We start from the raw sequence: 21777 nt of genomic DNA, 5'->3' as shown, positions 1-21777 counted from the left end.
AGGAGTATTCAGCCCAGGGAGGAAGCACTGACACCCGTGCAGCGTGCGCGAGCCTCGTAAACGTGGTGCTCGGTGAACGAGCCAGGTGGGAGAGATCCGTGCTGTGACGTCCCACTTCTGTGAAAGGTGCAGACCAGGCAAATCCGTGGGTGCACAGTTGAGTGGGGCTTACACAGTGGGGAGGGTGCATGGTCGTGGGGACAGGGCTCCGTTGGGATGATGAGAGCGCTCTGGAAGTGGATGGTGGTCATGGTTAATGTGGCCTTACAGATGCACTTAGTGCTACTGAGTTACATGACTTTGCCATCTCAATCATTTTTTATGTTTTGCCAAAACGGAAAAGAGGTACACAGCTGTCTTCCGTGGCCATTTTGTCTGTCTTTGTGAGCTCTGCCGCGTCACCGTCCTGCTCACGGCGCCTCCCCCCTCCAGCTCAGTCTGACTGTTCTCGCCTCCTTTTCTCCTCAGTTGAACTTCGACCTGGACCGGGGTGTGTTTCCAGTGGTCATCCAGGCCGTGGTGGATGAAGGAGATGGTGAGCGGCCCTTCTCCGTCCCTCTTCCTTCCGGGCTATGGGTCCTTCTCACCGCAGTCTGCAGGGAGTTTATTCCAGAAGTGATGAAAGACGTTGGCTCAGCCCACTTAGCGCATTTAGGGCCATGGGGTTTAAGCCCCAAACTGTCTGTCTTGGGGCTGGGCTGCAGGGCCCTCTCTTCAGCTCCTTCTCCTGACTCAGGAATTGCCAGCTGCCTGGCTCCCGCTGCAGTGACAACAGCTAGCCAGGCCTCGGATTCTGGCGTCCGCGCTCATCGGCATGACAGAAAACAGCGGAGAGGGCATGGAGCAGGGCGGGTCCGTGCTGTGGGCTGTCAGCGAGGCAGGCTGACATGGGAGCATGGGAGCGCGGAGTCCTGGCTTCTAAGCCGTGTTGGAATGTTCCTCCGTGCAGAGCCAGCAGGGGGCACTTTGAGGTGACTTTGGAGGAGGAATGGCTGGCAGGAGCAGCAGGCCCCCCAGGCAGAGGGAGGCGAGATGAGGACAATCCTCCCATGGGTTTTGGGCTCCAAAACACCCGCTAGGAAGAGCATAGGGAAGCTCCCGCTAAGAAGCAGAAGTTCAGGGTAGGGGACAGAGGAGGGGTTGAGGCCAGCTCTGACCACTCCCTCCTCTCTCTCCCGGGCAGTTGTGGAAGTGACTGGCCATGCCCATGTGCTCTTGGCCGCCTTTGAAAAGGTAAGTGCCATCCTGCCCCTTACTGTGCCCGTGACCAGGGAGCATGGGTAGAAGGACGGTGGTCTGAGACTAGAAGTCTGAACTTGGGGTCTGGGCTTGACCACATGGGCTTCGCGTCAGAGGCTTGGAGCAGATGGGAGGCCTTCTGGTTCCTCTGGGCTCTGGGAGGCCGGGCCTCGAGGTAGCATCACCTTTGGGTTTTTGAAGGGCATGCGATGTATGGTGAGGGGGTGTGTTTTAGGGGGCCAGCCCCTCGGGAACGCCCTCTGACCTGCCCACATGGACCTGGACACCCATGTGGAGGGCTGTCCTCAAAGACCAGCTTTTCTCTGGGATGTGTGGGGATCACCCAGGTTACCACCTCTCAGGACCCCTGCCTTCCCCACCAGTCCCACTGGAACCTCCCAGCCTGGCCTGGTCTTCACAGGTGTATTCTACCCTGCCTCCAAGTAGCTGTGTCACCCGGTGCCACAGGCCTACATTGACCTCACTCCCCACTGGGGCCTTTCAGACTTCAGGGACAGACACTTGTGGTACTTACTTCTCCTGTGTTATGAGGACGGAACTGGGCCCCTTGTTTGTTGTGTCCTTGGTGTGCAGTAGATGCTCAGTGAACCAATTGTTGGGGGTCTGCCACTTTTCTAGTGTGGCTCTAGACCCTCTCTGGTGGCAGAGAAAAGACGTCCAGGTCCTCCTGGAGTCCTTGCCCTGTGGGTGCCTCATGTATAAGGAGACCATTTACATGTAAGCATTCACTTAGTATTACAGTCCGCCTGATGTGTATTTGAACTTCGAGGTTTGCCCCTTTCTTCCACGCAGACCCGAGTCCCCAGTCTCCCCAGCTGTTCGTGTTTTGTGGCCACATTATGTAGGGTGCAGGGGGGAGAGAATGGTCAGTCTCACCATCGTTTCTGCATGAGGCTGTCGTGGGGTCTAGGGATGGTTCTGGTTCCCTGTCAGTGCTGTTCGTGGGGCCCAAGCAGTTGTATGTGTTCATGTAGCAGGCAAGTGCCTGGCTGTGTTGGGAGGAGATCCCTGCTTACCGAGACCCTTGCTGGAGGTAGTGGGCGCGTTCCCTGTTGGAGAATGTCATGACAGATGTCCCCCACCCCCAGGGCTCTTTGACATTGGCCCACATCCTGCAGTGGTAAAGTGTTTCTGGCACCAGCCTGTGGCCTGGGTAGACAAGGACCAGGGACCCCCATGAGGAAACCAGACTCAGGTTGCTGTTTCTGGACTTTGCACCCCATGCAGACCCCCAGCTTCCTCAGCCCATTGTGTGTCTGCAGCCTTGAGAGGTTGAGGGCAGCGCCCAGCTCCTCCCAGTGATCTGGTCTTTCCAGACTCGCCGGGTAGTTAGGACAGCTGGGCCCAAGGCCCCTGTGGCCCATTTGTCCCGTGTTCCCCTGGGGACATGGGGCGCCTAGGCCAGAGGGTGGGCCTCTCCCTCGCCAGCTGTGCTCCCCAAGCCTGGCCTTGTCGGAAGAGATGGTGGCTGTTGGTTGTGTCTCTGGTGGGCCGGGTGGGCTGTCGATGGCCGGCTCCATCTGGACCTCTAGTTTAGAGTGCAAGGAGAGGCTGCTTTCCTTCTGGACTCCGTTGCACTGCAGATGCCACGTGCTGGTCTCTGTGGATTACGAGGGGTAACTGGCCTTGTCACAAGATCTCAGGTGTTCACTAACCTCGACTTCTGGGTGGTGTGTTTCCCCGGATGCTACCAAACACCCTCCTTAGTTCTTAAGAGTATTTAGGGTTTGGGGCTTTTCTGTACACGTATGTGTGTGCACGTTTGTCTTCTGAACGAAGCCAAGCCCTTTCTGGGTTAGAAGTGGGCTGTGCGAGATCTTGCCGTCCAGGTGCTGCTGTTTGCTGCTGGGGGCTCTGGGCTGTTGTCAGAACTTGCCTGATGGTCGTAAACCTGAGTGTGCTTGACCCCTGCCCGGGGAGCTGGGAGGACCCAGGAGGCAGTCCTCCAGGTAGTTTCGAGGCCCAGTCGGAGGCCCCCATTTGGAGAGACCTGGCCGGGCTCCGTCCTTCAGCGGTGGAAGTGGAACGGCCAAGGAAGGGCCTTCAGCTTGCCGCTGGGAGTGCTCAGTGGCGCCACGTGACTGAGTTAACCTGTCTGTCTTCCCTGTAGCATGTCGACGGCAGCTTCTCTGTGAAACCTTTAAAGCAGAAGCAAATTGTAAGTCTGGTAGAAGAAGTATCATGGCCCCTTTTGATTTAAAAGACACATAAACTCTCACTCTCCGGAGGGATCCTCTGGGCTCTGGGAAGTCCGGTCTACTGCATCGGGTGTGTGTGTGCCCCCACCAAGTCGCAGTGCTGACTTGTAGCCCCAAGCTGTGTCCGGCTTGATAAGGTCTGTTTGCGTCCATAGGGCTACTTCTGAACATACCACTTCTGAACATAGTTTGAGGTCTGACTCTGGTCACTCTTGTGTGGCTGGTGATGGGTGGGTCCAAAGTGTTTTTGTCTGGGGAGGGGGATGGTAAGGTGGGCACAGGGTACGGTTGCCTGACCTGTATACAAGTTGGCTCCATGCCCCCTGGTGAGCAGAACCACTGGACGCCCCCCGCCCCCCCCACCACATGGCCCCGGGTACTGGATGGGTTGGGCAGGAAGCAGGTTCTCTGCTATTCTCCTAGCACTGGGCCTACTCCCTGAGGAGCAGGTGGACAGAATTTCAAACCACACCTGCTCTGGACCCGAGCCCAGCCCCTGGGAAGTGGTGTTGGGCCAGGTGGGTGCAGCGGAGCCCTTGAGTGGGAGCCGGCAGGTGCCCAGATTCCTGTCTGTTCTGCAGGTGGACCGGGTCAGCTACCTGCTGCAGGAGATCTATGGCATCGAGAACAAGAACAACCAGGAGACGAAGGTATGCGCTTGTGCTGACATTTGCTGGGACTGCAGGAGGACTTCACTCCCCAGCTTCCTTTCCACCTGCATGGAAGAAGACTCCCAGAGGGGCTTGCCCCCGCCCTGCCCCCAGCCCTGGCCAGGGCCCTGTCAGCTGGTGGTAGATGAGCTAGTCCCCCTGTGTGCCTTCCCCAGGAGGCCCTGGGACCCCAGACTCCCATTTTACCTTAATTTTTTGTTCTATTTTTATTTATTTATTTTTTAAAGATTTTGCTTATTTGAGAGAGAGAGAAAGAGGTATTGATCACAAGCAGTGGGGAATGGTAGAGAGAGAAGCAGACTTCCCACTGAGCAGGGAGCCCAATGCGGAACTTGATCCTAGGACCCTGGGATCGTGACCCAAGCTGAAGGCAGATGCTTAACAGATTAAGCCACCCAGGTGCCCATTTTTTCTTAATTTTTCAAAGTTAGTAGAGAGAGGCACCTGGCTCTTGGGGTCGGTGGGTATGCAGTTCTTGATCATGGGGTTATAGATTCAAGCTCCCATTGGGAGTAGAGATGACTTAAAAATATTAACAATAATGAATGAATAAATAGACAAGTTAACAGAGTCTGTAGGCATTTAGTTCTTTTTCCAGCAAATTCCCTGACTTGTTAACATCATTGGGTCACCAACCGTCAGGTGGGGAGGGACAGCCTGGCATTAGGGCCCCTTCCCACCCCGTCAGGGTGAGCCAGTGCTGCCCCTGCCAGCCGACCTGTCCCCCATCCGCACGTAGCTGAAGCGTGTGGCTGACAGAGCTGTGGTCTGGCCCGGCCAGGGTAGGGTGGCAGAGAATCAGCCTGTACCCTTGTCATCCTTTGAAAGGCACAGGGAAACTGTCATCTCTTTTTAAATGTTTTTGGAAGTCTTAACACGTGAGCTTCTGGGACAGCTGGGACCGGCTGAAAGCCAGAAGTCAGGGCAGTTCGGTCAGGCCCCTGTTCTCTGAGGCTAGCTCTCAGTGTTCGTGCGCTCACGCCGCAGGTGGCCCACTGTCCCTAAGCGGCCTGCGTGTGCGTTTCCACCTTGACTGGCCGTCTGTCGGATCCGCTCTGTGCCCGATGGCACAGATCACGCACTCACAGCGTAGCCACTCGGAAACAAGGGGGCAGAGCCAGCTTCTGGCCGCACCTGGGGTGTGGAAACAGGTGGTGGGGCTGTTGTTCGTGGACTCTTGATCCAGATGCTAATTAGATAAGTTAGACTTACCAGATTTTTCCAGTTTCAGCCCAGTAAGTGGGTGGCCTGTGCAGGACATGATCTGAACTGTTGGGTCTTTCCCGTGTTTTCTCTGTGGTTCTGATGAGTAGAACGAGACCTGAGTGTTCTTGGTGGAGCACAGATCCTTGTCTCTGTCCTGGGGCAGGCACAGGCTGGGTCAGCTCTGGGCCGTGTCTCCTGAGGACTGCTGCTCCACCAGGACCTTCCTCTGCTCACTGGCTTCCCTCTGGGGAAGCAGGGGACAGCCAGCGGGGCGGCCAGGGACAGGAACACCTCCCTGCCCCACCCCTGTCCCAGCTCTTGCCTGTGGTCCTTGGGAACCCGCTGACACTCAGACCCTTGGTGTCCCCCTGCAGCCCTCAGACGAGGAGAACAGTGACAACAGCAACGAGTGTGTGGTGTGCCTGTCAGACCTTCGGGACACGCTCATCCTGCCGTGCCGGCACCTGTGCCTGTGTAACTCGTGCGCGGACACGCTGCGCTACCAGGCCAGCAACTGCCCCATCTGCCGGCTGCGTGAGTGGGGCCGGGGGGCTGTCAGCTGCCTGCCCTGGGCACAGCAAGCTTGATGCCATACTGGGTGCGGGTGGTGGGGACCCACGGCAACCATGCTGGCACGTGCGCGGCTGACATCTTCCAAAATTTAGACTTTGGAGTTAATGGCTGGGAAGGATGTGGCCGGGTGGGAGCTTGTGGTGAAATTGGACCTGGACAGACACTGGCCAGCAAATCCAGTCTTGAAGTGTTTTGTGGAAAATGTTTTTTGATTTAAAAAAATAGTCCCGGTGAGGTGGAAAGCTGACTGAGGGATAGGTTCTTGGGAACCCTGTAGACATTTTCTCCAAGTTAATTCTGGTTCAAGTGTTTGTCGTCTGGTGGAGGGAATCTAAACATTCTCAGGGCAAAACAAATCCCACTGGGTCAAAATGAGCATCAGGCTGGTGGGTGGGTCCTGGCAGTGTGGGAGCCCAGGCTGCGGGAGAGAAGTGAGCCCACCCCGGGTGCTGTGGGTTTCCATTTGGTGGGGAAAGGATAGCTTTTTGGAAAAAGCCTTCCTGCCCTTTTACCCCTTGGTGCGCCAGTCAGCGTCCCTGGGGCCGCCTGGGAGTCCTCGTGCCTCACCCTGCACCCCTGAGTCACTGCGCAGCCGGGCGGCCCCCAGTGCCACACCTGTCTTGTCGCTGTCTCGGGGCTCACAGCTAGTAAGGGGTGGGTGGGTCTAAACGGGTTGTCCTTCTGGGAGAGACAGCTGCGTGCAGGGGCCACAGGGCAGGCCGGGCATGTGGCAGTGGAGGATGAGGCTGTGGGGTGGTGGGGGTCCAGAGCCCTGATGAGACCTCAGGGGTTGGTGGGGAACCTGCAGGGGGCTGGTGTGCCAGCCCTGGAGGGTCAGGCAGCAGGGCCAGTAGCCTCTCCTCTGTGAGGGACAGGCGAGGAGCCGGGGAGCAGGAGCTGAACGCCAGCCTTCCCCACGGACCCTGTCTCCCGGGTGTGGAGGCCTAGGGGCCCTTGTCTCTGAGCCTGCAGCCCGAGGCAGCCGCCATCAGAGCTGCAGACGTGGGTGCCCCAGCGGGTGCTGGTACAGTGTGCGGCTGTTGACGGCGTGCGCGACCTGCACTTTTCATTAGCGTTACCCTCTTGTTAGGGAAGCTGATGGTCCAGGACGACCAGTAGCCTGCACCCTAACTTACTTTCCCCATTGCTGCTGCTGGTTTTCCTGAGTAGAGATCGTCCTGTCAGGGGCATTCACATACGTGCGTCTGCTTGCCCTTGGTATGATTTCCAGGAAGAGACTGGCCAGTGTCCAGGGCGCACTGGGTGCTTTTAGTTGGTCGTCAGGTGTGACACAGACGCACCATCATTGCATGGTCCAGGGTTTGGCCTGTGGGAGGCTAGTGGCACCCTGCCCGCTGCCCCAGAAGTTCCGCCTGAACCGGGGTCATGCACTCTTGGCCTCACCTGTCTCCCTTCTGGGCGTTCTCGTGTGACTCTGTTTGCCTCTGATTTGGAGACGTAGCTTATTCTAGGACCTCCAATGGGGAGGGGGAGGTGGCCAATGTCCCTGGAGCCCCGAGGGGCCCAGTGGTGCTGGAACCGGCTGCCCCTTGCCTGATGTGAGCCCTTTCCTCTGCCACAGCCTTCCGGGCCCTTTTGCAGATCCGGGCGGTGAGGAAGAAGCCGGGAGCCCTGTCCCCTGTCTCCTTCAGCCCTGTTCTGGCCCAGAGCATGGACCATGATGAGCATTCAGTAAGTGCCTTTTTCCTCTGTGTTGGGGGGGTGGTGTGGGGCAGAGAGGAGGGTGTCTGGAGGAAGCCCCTGCCCACTTGCAGAGCCCATCAGGTGTCTGGATGCCCTCAGGGCTTACCTTCATGTTAGGATGGCTTTAGGTTCCCAGTGGGGCCATGTTGAGAGGCCCTGGTTGGGGGCTGAAAGGAAAGGCAGGGCCAGACTGTCTGCCTCTCCCTGCCTGCTGGCTCTCTCCATCCTCATCTGCCTGGTGGGCCAGCCTTGGTCCCCAGAGGTGGTGGTGAGTTTGAAGGGGTGACCTAGGCTGGGCCCAGTGAGCCCCAGCTCTCGAGAGTGTTGTAGTTTCTCTGAGAACAAGGGCCATCTGATGGCATGCAACCCTGCCTCAAATTTGAATATCCATCACCGTCACTCAACCTGCCAGACAGCCAGGGCCACTGTGTGGGTTCTAGGAGGTGAGGTCCCGCCCAGCGGATGCCTGTCCCATGTCCCCCCCCCCACACACACACACACTCTGCCCACTGAGAGGTGGTGCCCAGCCTGGACATGGGGGGCAGGGAGCGCCTTGACAGCCACCCACCTCACTTGCTTCCTGGGAAACTGGGAGGTAGAGCTTGTAGGCACGTGAGGGAACGTGGACTTGGGCTTTGGAGAGAGAGATGGCTTTCTGCCTCAAGAGATAGGCGGACAGAGAGAGACGAAGAGACCCAGAACCATAGGCAGAGACAGAGAAAGACATGGAGAGAGATGGGCAGAGACACAGAGTCACAGAGACATGGAGAGAGACCCAGACCTGGATGAGAGTAGAAAAGTAGGTACTGAGACATTGGCAGAGAGACACGGTGAGACAGATGGGGCAGGATGGGGTGGCTGGCGTGGGTGGGCGGGACAGGCAGGGGCAGCCCTAGGTCTGCAGCTCCTGGGCCCCAGCTGGCCACAGCTGTTTGCAGCCAGTGGGTCCATTGTTGGACTCAGTGATTCTTAGAGGAGAAGGACCCACACCCTGTGGTTCTTGCATCCACGAGATGGCCTTCTGCCCTGGGCCAGGGGGTGATGTGTTTGGCCTCTATGGTGATTCCAAATATTGGGCCAGTGTTTACAAGTCTGGACATTTCCTTAAGACTCAGATTTTTGGCTTCTCTTTTGAAATTTGAAGCCGTGGTTGTGTACCTGGAGCAGATGCAAGGCCGCCTCAGAGGTGGGGTCCCCATCACCCCCACTCTTCCTGGCCAACCAGACTGTGTGTTTTGCCTGCTGGGTCCCTGTCAGTATCAGGGCTTCCTCCTTCCGAAACAGCCCTCCGGTGAATTTGGTGTTGGGCTGGATTTACGAACACTGAATATTTTTTCCAGCAATGCAGTTTTAGTGGAGAGAGGAGTGGCCCTAAGATGTGATTTGTTCCTGGGATTGGAGTCATTGTTCTGCGGGATGGGAGCTCGGGGATGGATGGTGGGTTTTCTTACTCCTTGTGTGTGCCCCTCGATCCCAGGCCCTGCCCTGGAGTCTGAGCATCCGGCCTGACCTTCCCACATTTACTCTCTTATCCTGAGAGAGCGGAGATGCCGCTCACACCACTGGGCAGACGGGTTTGGGTTGCTTGCTTCCCGTGTCCCGGAGGGCCTGTGCCTTCCCCTGCAGAGGGTTAAGGGAGCCGAATGAATGGGCTCCTGTGCTCTGCCACATTCCCGGTATAAGCAGTTTCCATGTAGTGCCACAGAGATCCCAGATTTTCTTCAGTGACACCATTAAGATCATTGAGGAGTGGGGGCGATTTGGGGCTGGTTTTTTGCCCCGGCTGCTTCTAGTTGGACATTGGTGATAAGTTCATGAGGCAGTGCTGAGCCTCCTAGAGGGACAGGGGGCGGTGTCCCTTTCCCCTGCTGAGCTGGGCCCACCGTGGGGAACGCCTGGCCAGCCTCATGCCTATGCTGGCCAGGACCACCTTCTTGGGGTGACCCAGGCCATAAGTGGGCAGTGGGATAGGGACGGGCTCGACCAGCGGCAAAATTCCTGGGAGTTGCATTGATGTCTGGGCCCAGGCCCTGCAGAATCTGCACTTGGCCAGGTCCCCGGACTTCACGTGCGGGTTACACTTGCCAAGCACAGGCTCACGGCACCCCTAGAGGCCAGCAAACCTGGGAGGCCCCCAGCCCGCCAGCTCCAGCGCCGTTTGGGGGGTGGCAGTCGTAAAACGTATGATTTTTATCTTGACAGTGTCCCTTTAAAAAATCAAAGGCGCACCCCGCCTCACTGGCCAGCAAGAAACCTAAAAGGGAAACAGTAAGTGTGTTTGGCCCTATGGCCACATCTTTGCCCCGTGCCTTAATGATTCAACCAGTGACAACTGTGGGAAGTCATTTTCACCCCAGGCTAACGTGTTTGGTTAATTTAATCTGTCAAATCCACTCTCCCCAGTCCCGGCATCCCTGCCCTGGAAGGGAGTTTTGTGGAACGAGCAAAGCTCAAGGTCTGTCAGCAAAAAGCCGATGTCTCTGACCCCGCTGTCAGGCGGCAGCAGCGCCCACCTCGGGCCGCCCCTTCTCGCCAGCTCTGCTTCTGCCCGTGGTCCCCAGTGGCCTCGTTTCCCTTTTTTTTCTTGCTGGCAGTGGAACGATGTTGGAGGTGGAACTCACTTGCTAGCTTTTGCAAACTGTCTTCCTCGCGCTTGCTTGTCGTCCCGCATCCCTGCTCTTTCCCCCTTGGATGTTAGCTCTTTGGGCCAAGGATGTGGTTTTCTGGCATTTTCCCTGCATCTCAGGGAGCAGGCGGGGGCCTCTACCTGGGCCTCTACTGACCCTCGTGGTCCCTTGGCAGAACTTAGGTGGAAGTCCCTGGAAGCCCAGCCCCGAGATGGAGGTTTTTCCAGTTCGGAGGATGAGGAGGTTCATAGTATTACTGGCCTTTAAGTGGAAGGCACGTTGGGAGCAGATGCAAGGCTCCATGGGCCCAGGTGACCAGGGGACTCAGGAGGTGCTCGCTGAGGGCAGGGAACCCTTAACCCTGGCTCCTCTGCCTTCCTCTGGTCCCATCGCCGCCCTGGAAGGCAGCCCTCCGTCCTCCCAGCAGAGTGGGCATGCAGGCAGGGGCTTCACCCTGGGAGCACTGCTGGGCATTTGCCCTTTGCCTTGTGTAGTGAGAGCGAGGCAGGTGGCTGTCCCACCTGCACAACAGCCTGACGGCCTAACATCTCCCAGCAGCTGGGCGTTTCCCCACACTAACCCTAAAGCGAGACTCAGGCTATTGATTTGCTCCACTCCTAGCAAGAGGAAAGACTGGTTCTGAACCAGGGGTGCCCATTAGAACCATCTGGAACACGTGTCCCCCTCAGTGGATGCTTGTTCCAGGCACACAGAGGATCTCGAGTTGGGCCAGATGCCTGTGTTGGGCAAAGCTCCCTGCGGGGCCAGGCCCTCCCTGATCTAGAACACACGCAGCTCTATTGGCCTCTCCCGCCTTTGGCATGGCTTTGCTCGCCACCCGCTCCTGAGCCTCCTTTCTCTTTCTGAGCCCTCACTCTCCACCCGTGCCAGGCAGGAACAGAAAGCCAGGTAGGGGCTGGCCGAGACCAAGGGTCGGGGGGGGGGCTCTTCTAGGTGGCCTCTCTTCCTTCATCTGTGGCAGAGTGGGCCATTCGGGCATCCCAGGCTGCGTGCTACAGCTGACGGCTGAGAGAGCCCTGGGGAGGTGCTCTGGAGTTCTGGGCGCCCCTCTGAGGGAGGGGGATTTAGGTCCCTGGAAGGTGGAGTGGACAGGAGATGGTCAGAAGGCAGGTTCGGGGGAGTAGCATGTCCCTGGGGCACAAGGCCAGCGTCTAGGGCTTTGTGGCCCAGGGCAGCAGACGGGGAGTGTGGCCAGCCCATCCCTCACCCACTCTTGTCCCCACAGAGCTCTGACAGCATCCCACCTGGCTATGAGCCCATCTCCTTACTTGAGGCGCTCAACGGCCTTCGGGCCATCTCCCCGGCCATCCCTTCAGCCCCCCTTTATGAAGAGATCACCTACTCAGGCGTCTCAGATGGCCTGTCCCAGGCCAGTTGTCCACTTGCGGGGATGGATCGAATCCTGGAAAGCAGCCACCAGAAGGGCAAGCCAAGGAGCAAATCCCCTGACAGGTGAGGCTGGTGCCGGGATTCCCTCTGGGGTGTGGTACGTGGGAACCCACACGTCTGCTCCGTGGCGAGGGTCGGGGAAGCATGTGGTATCATGTAAGAAGTGCAAAGCAGGGGGCCACCTGGGTGGCTCAGTTTGTTCACGATCTGACTTCAGCTCAGGTCATGATCCTGGGATCCCGGGATGCCGGGATCGGGCTCCACACTCCATGGGGAGTCTGCTTGAGATTCTCTGTCGCGCTCCCCCTGCTCACATGCACGCTCCGTTGCTTTAAATAAATATAACACTAAGAAAACAAAGATGTACAAAGCTGGTGTATTTGCGGCATTAGTTTTAGAATGTTTTGTTGGGTGATTGACCAGAGTGACTCCCAGAACCAGTAGCAGGTTAGGTTACAGCTAAGGTCAGTTATAGCAAAGGACACAGAACACAGCAGCTGGAAAGATGCCCTGGGAGAGGCCACGAGTGCCCAGCGTCCGTCCCTGTCCCAGGCCACACAGGACACAGTGGGAGCCCCCTGAGTCTCAGGGTCCCGGGACGTCCTGGGGGCTGTCGCATGGGCACGTCCTGCTGGGTGAACAGCTGTGGCACCAAACCTGGGCCGCCATGAAACCAGGAGCATGTTGGCGCCCGTGTTGTGCCCAACAAGCAGAGAGTCTGGTCACGCTTCTGCTGGACAGATGCGAGACATGTGCTCCCTCTTGTCACACATGTGTTTATTTTTTAACTTAAATTCAAGTTAGTTTCAGAGGAAGGGTTCAGTGGCTCCTCAGTTGCACACAGCACCCCGCGCTCATTCCGTCACACGCCCGCCTTCTTGCTCAGGCCCCCAGTCGCCCCACCCGACCCACCTCCCTCCAGCAGCCTCCGCTTTGTTCCGTGATTAAGAGTCACATGGTTTGTTTCCCTCTCTGATTTTATCTTATTTTTTTCTCCCTTCCCCTATGATCCTCTGTTTTGTTTCTTGAATTCCACATAGAAGTGAGATCGAATGATAATTGTCTTTCTCTGTTTGACTTACTTGCTCTGCACGATACCCTTGGTTTCTTTACGGGTTCTGTTTTCTTAAGAAAAGGTGGAAGTTTTGTAAAACCCCCCACGCTGCAGCGACTTGCACACGTGGCCGGGCCCCTCCAGATCCAGAAAGAAGCATGGGGTTTCTCCTGCCCCGTCCCCTGCCCCCCACTCCCGGGCTTTACTTCTGTGATGCTCTCCTCCCCCTGGAACCACAGAGCCGGGGTCAGGCCCGTGCCTCCGAGACTGTCCAGCCGCTGTCCTCTGGCAGACAGTGCCCCCTGGCGCATGTGCCTCCCCCCGGGCCCTCCGGGTGTGCAGTCTCACCCACGGGCACCGTTGGCCATGGTGGGCTGGTGTTTATCCTCCGCACGTCCTCCCATCCTCCCCTCCTGTCTTCTCTGTCCCCAGCACCCTGCGATCTCCGTCGTCCCCCATCCACGAAGAGGATGAGGAGAAGCTGTCCCAGGACTCAGACGCCCCTCCCCCGCTGAGTGGGGCGGGGCTGGCGCTCAGCAGCTCCCCCGAGGTGAGCCCCTTCTGTTACCCTGTCCCCAGTGCCTGTGGGGGTGGACTCCATACCTGGGGCGAAGTGTGCCCCGGTCCCCCTCCGCCACTTGCTCATGGGCCAGCCTCAGCCAGTTTCCTCATCTTGGGGGTGCGCCTCGTTTCGGGGCAGGGCGGGGGCGCTGCGCAGGAAATCCCCGGCTGGCGGCCCCGGAGCTGCAGGCGCTCTTTGTCCTTGTCTCCTAGAGCTTTGTCACGGAGGAGGCGGACGAGGCGGTGGCCCTGAAGCAGGGTAAGCTGAGTAACCTGAGGAGCGTGTGCGGCCTCGCTGTAGGGAGGCCTCCCGGGAGACTTTGCTGCGGTTCTGGGGAGCGCAGGCTGGCTCCCTCCTGGGCGTCCCGCACTCCTTACTGCAGGCTCTCCCTGTGCACAGCCCCCCGGTCGGCCTGATTTTCCTTCACGCCCAGCCAGCGCTTTGCAGCGGCCATCCTTCCGCAGGCAGCCAGCTGCTTGCGTGTGTCCCGTACGGGCTGCCCTTCTGGCGCCCGGAGAGACTCAGGGTCCCTCCTGGGGCTGTGCGCTGGACCGCCAGTGCAGGTGCACAGCTTAGCCAGGCCCCTTCTCTGCGTGTCCCTGGGTCTGCTTTGCACCTGTCCGGAGTGGGGGAGCTTTAGCACAGAGAGCCTGCTGGGGCTTGAGTCCCACCTGCCACTAACAGGCCCTGACCTCCCAGTGGTTGTGGTATATAACGGGGTGCCTCCCCCTGCTGGCTTGGGGGGTGTGGCAGGAGGCTCACAGCCATTTTTTTTTTTTTTTTAAAGATTTTATTCGTTTATTTATTTGACAGAGCACAAGCAGAAGGAGGGGCAGAGGGAGAAGCAGGCTCCCCGCAGAGCAGGGAGCCTGATGTGGGGCTATGTCCTAGGACCCCGGGATCATGACCTGAGCCGAAGGCAAACGCTTTATGGCTGAACCACCCTGGCACCCCCCCCCCACCATTTAATTGGGAGGTGACAGGCAGAAAGTAGCCGTGGCTGGCTGGCTGGCATGGTAGAGACCCTGGAGTAACCTGCAGCCACCCTGTTGCTGTGACCTCCTCCTTACCAGCAGGCTCCCCAGCCAGCATTGTGCTGCTTTGACCTGTGTCCCTCCCAGGAGCAGGCTCCCCACCTCAGAATGGGCCCGACCCTCTCTTGCCATTCCTTCCTTCCTGGGCAGAGCCTGTGCCCATCCCAGGGCCTGAGACCCCCCCCTTCTGCCGGAGGGGACCTGCTGCTCCTGTCTGACGTGGGCCACACTAGCTCCCCACTGCAGGGCGCGTGGCCCAGGTGGAAGGAGAAACAGGAGACGTTCAATCTATTACCTTCTTGTTTTTGTAAACAGGAGTATGTAGTGTTTCTGTCATGAAGAACAAAACCCCAAACAGGGTTGGGAGAGGAGAGTAGTAATGAAGAGCAAACCTTGGCCTCTCAGGCCCTAAGCACAGAGGAGGGAGACGGGGTAGGGTCTGGCCCGCAGCTGCTGCAGAGCCCTCAGTGAGGGAAGACAGGCTCCTGGGGATCCTGACCAGAGGGTCAATGACCACCTTCCGCCTATAGGCCTCTGACCTGCCCCGTCCTCTGCAGGGAGCCGGGTGCCATCCTTTGAGAATGTCCTACAGGACGGCAGCCCTGAGGCCTGCAGCCACGGCCAGCCCCGCCTGCCCGCCGATGTCTACCTGCCAGGTAACCGCACTGGGCAGTCGGGCTGGGGGGTGGGTATACTGTCACTGTCCATCCACATGGAGTGTGCAGTGACTGTCCCCATGGAGCTGGGGGTCTGGCTGGACTGGTCATGGAGGGGCTGGCTTGTCAGGAGCCCAGGTCTCTCTCCCTGGCTCTACCCACACTCCTTCCATTGACCCCAAAGCACAGCCAGACCCTGGCCACACAGTTACCCCGTGCAGCCGCTTGCTGTCTGGGGCAGGGCTTGTGCGTGAGGCCCCTTCGCACCTAGAGCCACTTTAGCATCAGGAAGGCCGGAGGGACTGCTTGTCCTTCTTTCCATCCACCTCTTGCTTGGGGCCTGGTAGGCAGATCTAGCCCCGCTGCTATCTCCCACTCTTACTTCACCCATGGGCCCAGTAGGCCCTGTTCGGGTACCCCAACAGCAGGGCCTCGGCCCCAGGGAGCTACACACACAAAGCCACCTGCGTGCCCCAGGCCTGACGCAGGCCACCAGTCCTCCACCTCCTGCCTGAGGGGCTGACGGGGCCCAGGTGAAGCCGCACATCGCAAGCCGGGGCTGGGAGGCCAGGTGGGGTGCTGGGCACCTGCAAGGCCCAAGGGCAGTGGGGGAAGGGCCTTGCTTCTCTGCCCCCCGCCCTTTTAAAGATTTATTTATTTATTTATTTGACAGAGATCACAAGCAGGCAGAGAGGCAGGCAGAGAGAGAGAGGAGGAAGCAGGCTCCCTGCTGAGCAGAGAGCCCAATGTGGGGCTCGATCCCAGGACACTGGGACCATGACCTGAGCCGAAGGCAGCGGCTTTAACCCACTGAGCCACCCAGGCACCCCTCTGGCCCCCTTTTTCAAAGGCTTCTGCCCCCCTGCTGGCTGCCCCCAACTCCTTTCTTCTTTGTTCCTGTGGGTCAAGATACTCATCTTTAAGTCCTGGGCTCCAAAGATGGGGGACAGGAGTCGGGGGCCCTCAGAGACTTGTGCCTGCTGCCTGTTAAGATACCATCTGAGGAATAAATAAAATCTTTAAAAAAAAAAAAAAAAAAAGAGTCAGAAAGGCGCCTGGGTGGCTCAGTGGGTTAAAGCCTCTGCCTTCGGCTCAGGTCATGGTCCCAGTGTCCTGGGATCGAGGCCTGCATCGGGCTCTCTGCTCAGCAGGGAGCCTGCTTCCTCCTCTCTCTCTGCCTGCCTCTCTGCCTACTTGTGATCTCTCTCTGTCAAATAAATAAATAAAATCTTTAAAAAAAAGATAACCATCTGAGGATCTAAAATCAAGATAAATAACCATTATGCCCTCAAAGTCTGGCCGGTGCCATGTGGCTAGGAAGCACCTTTGCCCCGCCGCCTGCCCTAGTTTTCGGTGACCCGTGCAGCGGGCCTGGCTGTGATGTGCTTTGGTTTGAAGGTGTCTTGTCCCGCCCACCCCAGCATCTGGATAAGCAGTGGGCTGTGCAGACAAAGGGTCCGGTTAGCCCAGAGGGTGGCACGGTCATCAGGGGTAGCAAGGGCAGTAAGTGCCATCAGTACTTGAGGCCCGGCCCCAAGAGAAACCCATGGGTGAAAGCCATGTTTAGGACCAGCGTCCCATAGAGCAACAGAAAATTCCAGTAAGTTCTTTCAAGGAACTTCAGTGATTTCCATATAATTACAAGCTTCGGGGGGATGGGGAGAGCCCAGAGAGGGACTTCCTAGAAGCACAGTCAAGAATTGTGATCCTGTGGTTGAAGGGATACCTTGAGCGCACCCAGCAGTGCCAGTCCCTGCCCCACGGTGTCTGGAGGTCAGAACGGGACACCAGGCTCTCTGCCTCTCTCACCCCCCAACCCCAGGCCAGTGATGTGCCTCCTTCGGCTCCACAGGTGGTGGGGGGCAGGCCAGCTGTGGAGGGGCTAACGGAGAGGCTGAAATCTGTGTTTGGGGCAGCAGAAGCCGGAATCCAGCCACAGAGCTGTGGCCCCACTGGAGCCCATGGGGAGGGCGATACTGAGGCTCTGGGGCCCACACCCCCTACCCCCCGGCTTGTGCACACTGTGTGCTGTGCCCTGGGCACTGCCATGTGCATCGAGGGGCTGCTCCCCACGGGCATTGCCGATGGTACCTGCGGGCTGGGCAGGGGGCCTTGCAGACGTGCATACCGTCGTAAGCATACGTGTACCTGTCTTCCTTTATTCCTGAGCCGGCACGCTCTATCCTGCTACGGGGTCTCGCTTAGCAAAGAATGCTAAACGTCTTCCACATCGGGGTGTGTTCGAGAACGGGGACGTGCACTCGATTGTCTTTGTTCTTTATGGCAGCTGCACAGCTGTCCCTAGAAGGACAGGCACGGTGTAGCGAACCTTCGTGTTCTCAGTGTTGATAGGGGGATGATGAGGAGGCTGGGCAGATCCGTGTGGGAAAGCTAGATGTGGGCGGTCCTGTGGGGCGGGGGGCCCCCCCGGGATCCCCCTTCCTCAAGGTGAACCCCACCTGCCCAGATCTCTGCCCTGTGCGCGCTTCCCTGGGCTGAGTCCATCTGCGTTGGGCTGTGGCCCGTGCTCTGTTCTCCTTTATTTCAGCACGTGAGTCTGTGGGCATTTAGTCCCGTGTGTCCCCACCCAGGCAGTCTTGTTGTAAAGCAGTGCGTTCGCTGCAGAATGTGCGGGTCTGTCAGTGCTTTGCTAACTGAGCTTCCATCTCTCTCCTCCTCTGCACAGCCCTGGGGCCTGACTCCTGCTCTGTTGGTATAGAGGAGTAAGCTGGTACGTGATCGCCTGCATCCATGTCGCGGGGTGGCTCTGAGGGGCATCCTAGATGGTGCTGGACTGAGGACCTCCCCAGCTGCCTCTCCCTCTCCTGCTCCCTCCCTGCGGGTGCCTTGCCCTTTTCTGGGCTTCTTCCACGTCCGTGTCTTCCCCGGGGTCTTGAATTCTGAATCCAGAACTCTCCAAACGTGCTACACCTTTGCTCCTAAGAGGTGGTCCCTAGGGATATGACATTGGCAGACTTTTGGAGCCGGAGCTCTTTCTGTCTGGACTAGGTGGCCCAGGCAGGCTTTGTTAGCCTTTAAGGTCCTAGGAATGGTGACTTAGTCCTTGCTGAGACACCCCCGTTGCTGCTGACTAACCTGTCCCCCAGCCTACCTGTGGAACTTTCCGGAATACCAGCACATGGCTGAAATCCATGTACTAGGAAGCCATGGGAGGTTGACCTCTCCCTGATTGGGAAATGGCCTCTACCTGGGTGACCTTGCCAAACGACCGTTCCACGGAAGGTCATTCAGAGCGCCAGCCGGACGGGTGACTGCGTTTAGGACCTTCTTCCCCTCCTTCACGTGACAGTAGTGGTTCTGGAAGTCCGGTAGTGGAGAAGCCGGTGCCTTTAGTGGCCCAAGCTTTCCCAGACGTGCGTGGGGTGGAGCGCTCCAGCAGGGCCCCCGGCCCATCCTGGCAGTGAGGGCCCAGCAGCCCCTGCGGGGAGATGCGCCCCAGGCTGGTGTGCGGCCTTCCTCCTGGCCAGCTGTCCCGAGCTTCCATGTCTGTCTGCTCATTCTGACACCTGCATTTATGTCCTCGCACGAACTCTTCTTCTGCTTGAATGTTTCTTCTGACAAATATTCATCTTTATTGAAGTCGGGCCCAACACTTTTATAAAGTTGGTCCTGGTCTCCATGTCAGTGGATGTTGAGTGCTGTGATCAAGGTGAAACTTCCAGAAGTAGAAAATGCACAGAGGTCAGGCTGAGCTCCAGAGAACTGTATTTTGCCTGCAGGCTGCATGGCAGAGCTGACGCCCCACACAAAGCCACCTAAGAAATTAGTTCCTTCACCTCAGGGTCTGTGTCATAGGTGACGGGGCAGACACACTCCTTGGTTTGTGATTTGAAGGCTCTCCCCGTGGAGCCCGTATTCAGTGGATGGGCGGCGGGCAGCCGTCCCTCTGTAGCTCTGGTAGTTGTGCCCGTCACTTGCTGCTATGGGCTTGTGTCAGCGGGGGGCACCCTCCATCCAGGGACAGAGTCCCTCGTGGCATCAGGAGGCCTCTGAAGAAGGCAGGGTGGGGCTCTGGGGGCTGCTCTGAGCACAGAGTTGCCTCCAGGTCCAAGTGCTTGCCTGTGCTTGCCCGAGTCCCAGTCTAATTCGGTAGTGAAGGATAGTGGCTGGTCAGATCCCAGGAAGCAGGGGCCAGGTGAGGGAGGAGGCCCCGGGGGGGCAGGAGCCCATGGCACCTGTTGCATTCTATTTGGGGCATCAGCTGGTGCTGTTGCCTGGGTTCTGTTCCAGGAGAGACAGGCGCCCCCCCTTACTCTGCTGAGGCTGGAGTTCTAGATCTCTGTGTGGTCCTGCCACACACACACAGTGTAGGGGGTGCTGGGTGGCCCTGCTCTCTGGGGGGGGGGGTCATGGTTGGTGGAAGCTGAGCCCGATGGCTGAGTGGGTGACTGGGGCACCCATGACCCCCCTCTCCTCTGCTCCTGCCCGCAGGAAGACCCGCCTCCATGGAGACGCCCCACAGCCTCCGTACCGCTGGCCCACCCCGGCCTGACCCTGGGGCCACCGAGCTGACCCCACTTTGAGAGCCTGGCCAGGCTGGCAGCATGGAGCCCTTAGCTCCCCAGACTTTGCCGGGGGGCCACCAGATTCTGCGTGACCCCTGGCCTCTCCCGTCTTGCACGCTCTGCGTGGCCGCTGGCTCTGAGGGGCCACACAACCCTTGATTGAAGAGCACAGTGGACTATCTCCTCTGACAAATTCCTTTTTCTACAGTCGATGTATTTGTCAATGGTACAAGATGAAGGACAACAGCTTTCTATTCTGGGTTCTGAGGTTTCCCCCAAACGTCCCATTGGCTCAGTGGCTGGGACTGGGGCCTGACCACCCACATGCAGCCTGGACCAGCTTCTCCCAGCATCCTAGCTACTGGGGACTTGACATCCCAAGAACTCAGCACAAATTCTCCGAAGAAAAGTGTATTGGTGGGTGAGGTGGTGTCTTCACAGGAGATGTCCTAAGGGTCTTGTTGGCCGAGGTGGAAAGGAAGTGGGGTCTGAGTCATGGTCAATGAAGGAAACAGTGCCTGTCCCCTCCCCCCTGCGCCTGTGTCCTTGGCAGCCTGGCTGTTGCCCTCTGCTGCTTCTTCCCCTTCCTGCTCCAGTCCTGGGGGGCAAGGCTGCCTCCCATAGCTACCCCTCCTCACTCAGGCCCACTCAGCCCTTGGGGGCTGGGTCTGACTGAGGGGCCGAGACGGCAGGTAGTGACTGGTGGCCCCTTTTGGCCCCGCGCGCCTTTTCTGAAGTGGCTTTGGTCATGTGGCAGGTGCCGGCAGGTGAGGGGCTTTCTGCTGGGTTCGTGGGGCTGCTGTCCACTTGCCCCAGGGAGGGATCTGAGTGGCTTCCCTGCTCCCTCTTGACCACCGAAGCATCCCTTGGTTTTTCTTTGACTTGTTCTATCTGGGGTCCCTGTGGTGGACCAGCCTGGGGGATGCACGTGGCAGATCCTGTCTGAGGTGACCTTGCCTTTTTTTTTTTTAAAGCAAAACTTTCTCGACGACAAAGGCAAAAAGGGGGCATCCAGCCCTGGTGTCCTAGGTGACAGCTGCCCCGGGAGGGACCTTCCAGGTGGTTGGGTCTGTGCAGGTCCCTGAGGTGGGAAGACTTTCCTGGTCTGGGGTGAGGGGTGCAGAGTGGCCCGCTTCCTGAGGAGCTGCCCTGGGAAGGATGGTTCTGGGGCAGCCGGCACTGGTCCACGGAGCCCTGTGGCCCAGCCGGCCTGTGTGTGCAAAGCCCTGGCCCCCACCGCAGCACCTCCCTGTGGCTCGTTCCGCAGTGTGCTCAGGAGAGAAACTAGCAGTAGGGGACTCATCTCTCCATTTGAGCCTGTGAGCAGGGTGCTGCCCCAGACACGGCTCTCAGACATGCTCAGGCCAGCTTCCCCCAGCCTCCAGACTCCCTGGCCCCCCTGCCCTCCCCTGCTGCCCGCCGTGTGCTCATGCCCGCACATACCCCGAGAGGTGCAGACACCCGCACACGCAGCCTGGCTGCCTCCCTCCCGCCCTCCCGCTCCTTCCTGCTCCTGACCCGCCAGCCCTGGCCTCTAACCGTTGGTATTGGTGCCAGTACTCTGTTTGAAGGCCAGGATGCAGACTGGCCTGTCTTGGACGTAATGTGCTATCATTTGATGTACTCTGATTGGCTAGTTTTGGTTCGTTTTTACTGTATATTTATAGTAATAAAATCATGCAGCAATATCTTGTCCGCTCCTTCCTCTGCACATTGCCCTGAGGGACCTCCGCTGTTGGCCTAGTCTGGAGGCAGGACGGCTGCGCGGCTCCTGGTGGCTCTGGGCGCCCCCACTGCAGCACGAGCACGCCGTGTGTGAGAGGTCAGTGACACGTGACTTCCAAGAGGACGACAGGGCATGAGATGGTATGTGAAGCGCGTGACCTGCTGTTTATTACAGCTGAGGTCGTCCCTGTGCTGATTCTGGGTTGGAGTGACGCGGACTCTGGGGTTGGGGCTCGTCTTCTGGCAGCAGAGCCATCCCCGTCTTCACAGATATTTCCTGAGCTCCTACCGTGCCTCAAACCAGCATGGGTCAGGCCTTCGGGAGTTTGTGTTCTAGGTCCAGAGATACTGTGCAAGTGATCCGAAGCTTCCCAGGCGTGATGGCTGTGGGAGGAGTCGGCGGGTGACAAGCTGGAGCTCCACGGGGTACTTGAGTTAACCTGTGGTGGAGGAGGGCTTCTCTGAGGGGTGTTTCAGCCGAGCCCCCGGGTGCCCACAAAGGCCCTGAGGCCACAGTGAGCCTAGTACGACCACTGAGCAGGAACAAGACCCAGTGGCTCTGGTTGCTGGA

At 58.4% G+C, this 21777-nt stretch overlaps 1 protein-coding gene across 5 annotated transcripts in view; it reads left to right on the top strand.

Moving 5' to 3' along the window:
• The window catches only part of LOC111156141 (mahogunin ring finger 1), a 54751-nt gene extending 33582 nt beyond the window's left edge, over positions 1 to 21169 (top strand). Inside the window, exons 6-17 of one of the 5 annotated variants that reach the window (XM_022516814.1) lie at positions 469 to 535; positions 1184 to 1233; positions 3371 to 3418; positions 4040 to 4108; positions 5710 to 5869; positions 7491 to 7600; positions 9815 to 9880; positions 11486 to 11712; positions 13136 to 13253; positions 13478 to 13523; positions 14857 to 14955; positions 19408 to 21169. In XM_022516814.1, coding sequence (XP_022372522.1) covers positions 469 to 535; positions 1184 to 1233; positions 3371 to 3418; positions 4040 to 4108; positions 5710 to 5869; positions 7491 to 7600; positions 9815 to 9880; positions 11486 to 11712; positions 13136 to 13253; positions 13478 to 13523; positions 14857 to 14955; positions 19408 to 19499 — 1152 coding nt within the window. In that variant the 3' untranslated portion in view covers positions 19500 to 21169. Of the gene's footprint in view, positions 1 to 468; positions 536 to 1183; positions 1234 to 3370; positions 3419 to 4039; positions 4109 to 5709; positions 5870 to 7490; positions 7601 to 9814; positions 9881 to 11485; positions 11713 to 13135; positions 13254 to 13477; positions 13524 to 14856; positions 14956 to 17641; positions 17905 to 19407 lie in introns of those variants that run through there. The other 4 variants (XM_022516815.1, XM_022516818.1, XM_022516816.1 and 1 more) reach the window with 4 other exon arrangements.
• Positions 21170 to 21777: the final 608 nt, after the last annotated feature.

The sequence above is a fragment of the Enhydra lutris genome, unplaced genomic scaffold (assembly GCF_002288905.1).
Source record: "Enhydra lutris kenyoni isolate GAN:26980312 unplaced genomic scaffold, ASM228890v2 scaffoldscaffold45, whole genome shotgun sequence".
NCBI classification, from domain to species: Eukaryota; Metazoa; Chordata; class Mammalia; order Carnivora; family Mustelidae; genus Enhydra; species Enhydra lutris.
Note: the sequence above shows the minus strand (reverse complement) of the source record. Positions and strands in the feature narration are given on the sequence as shown.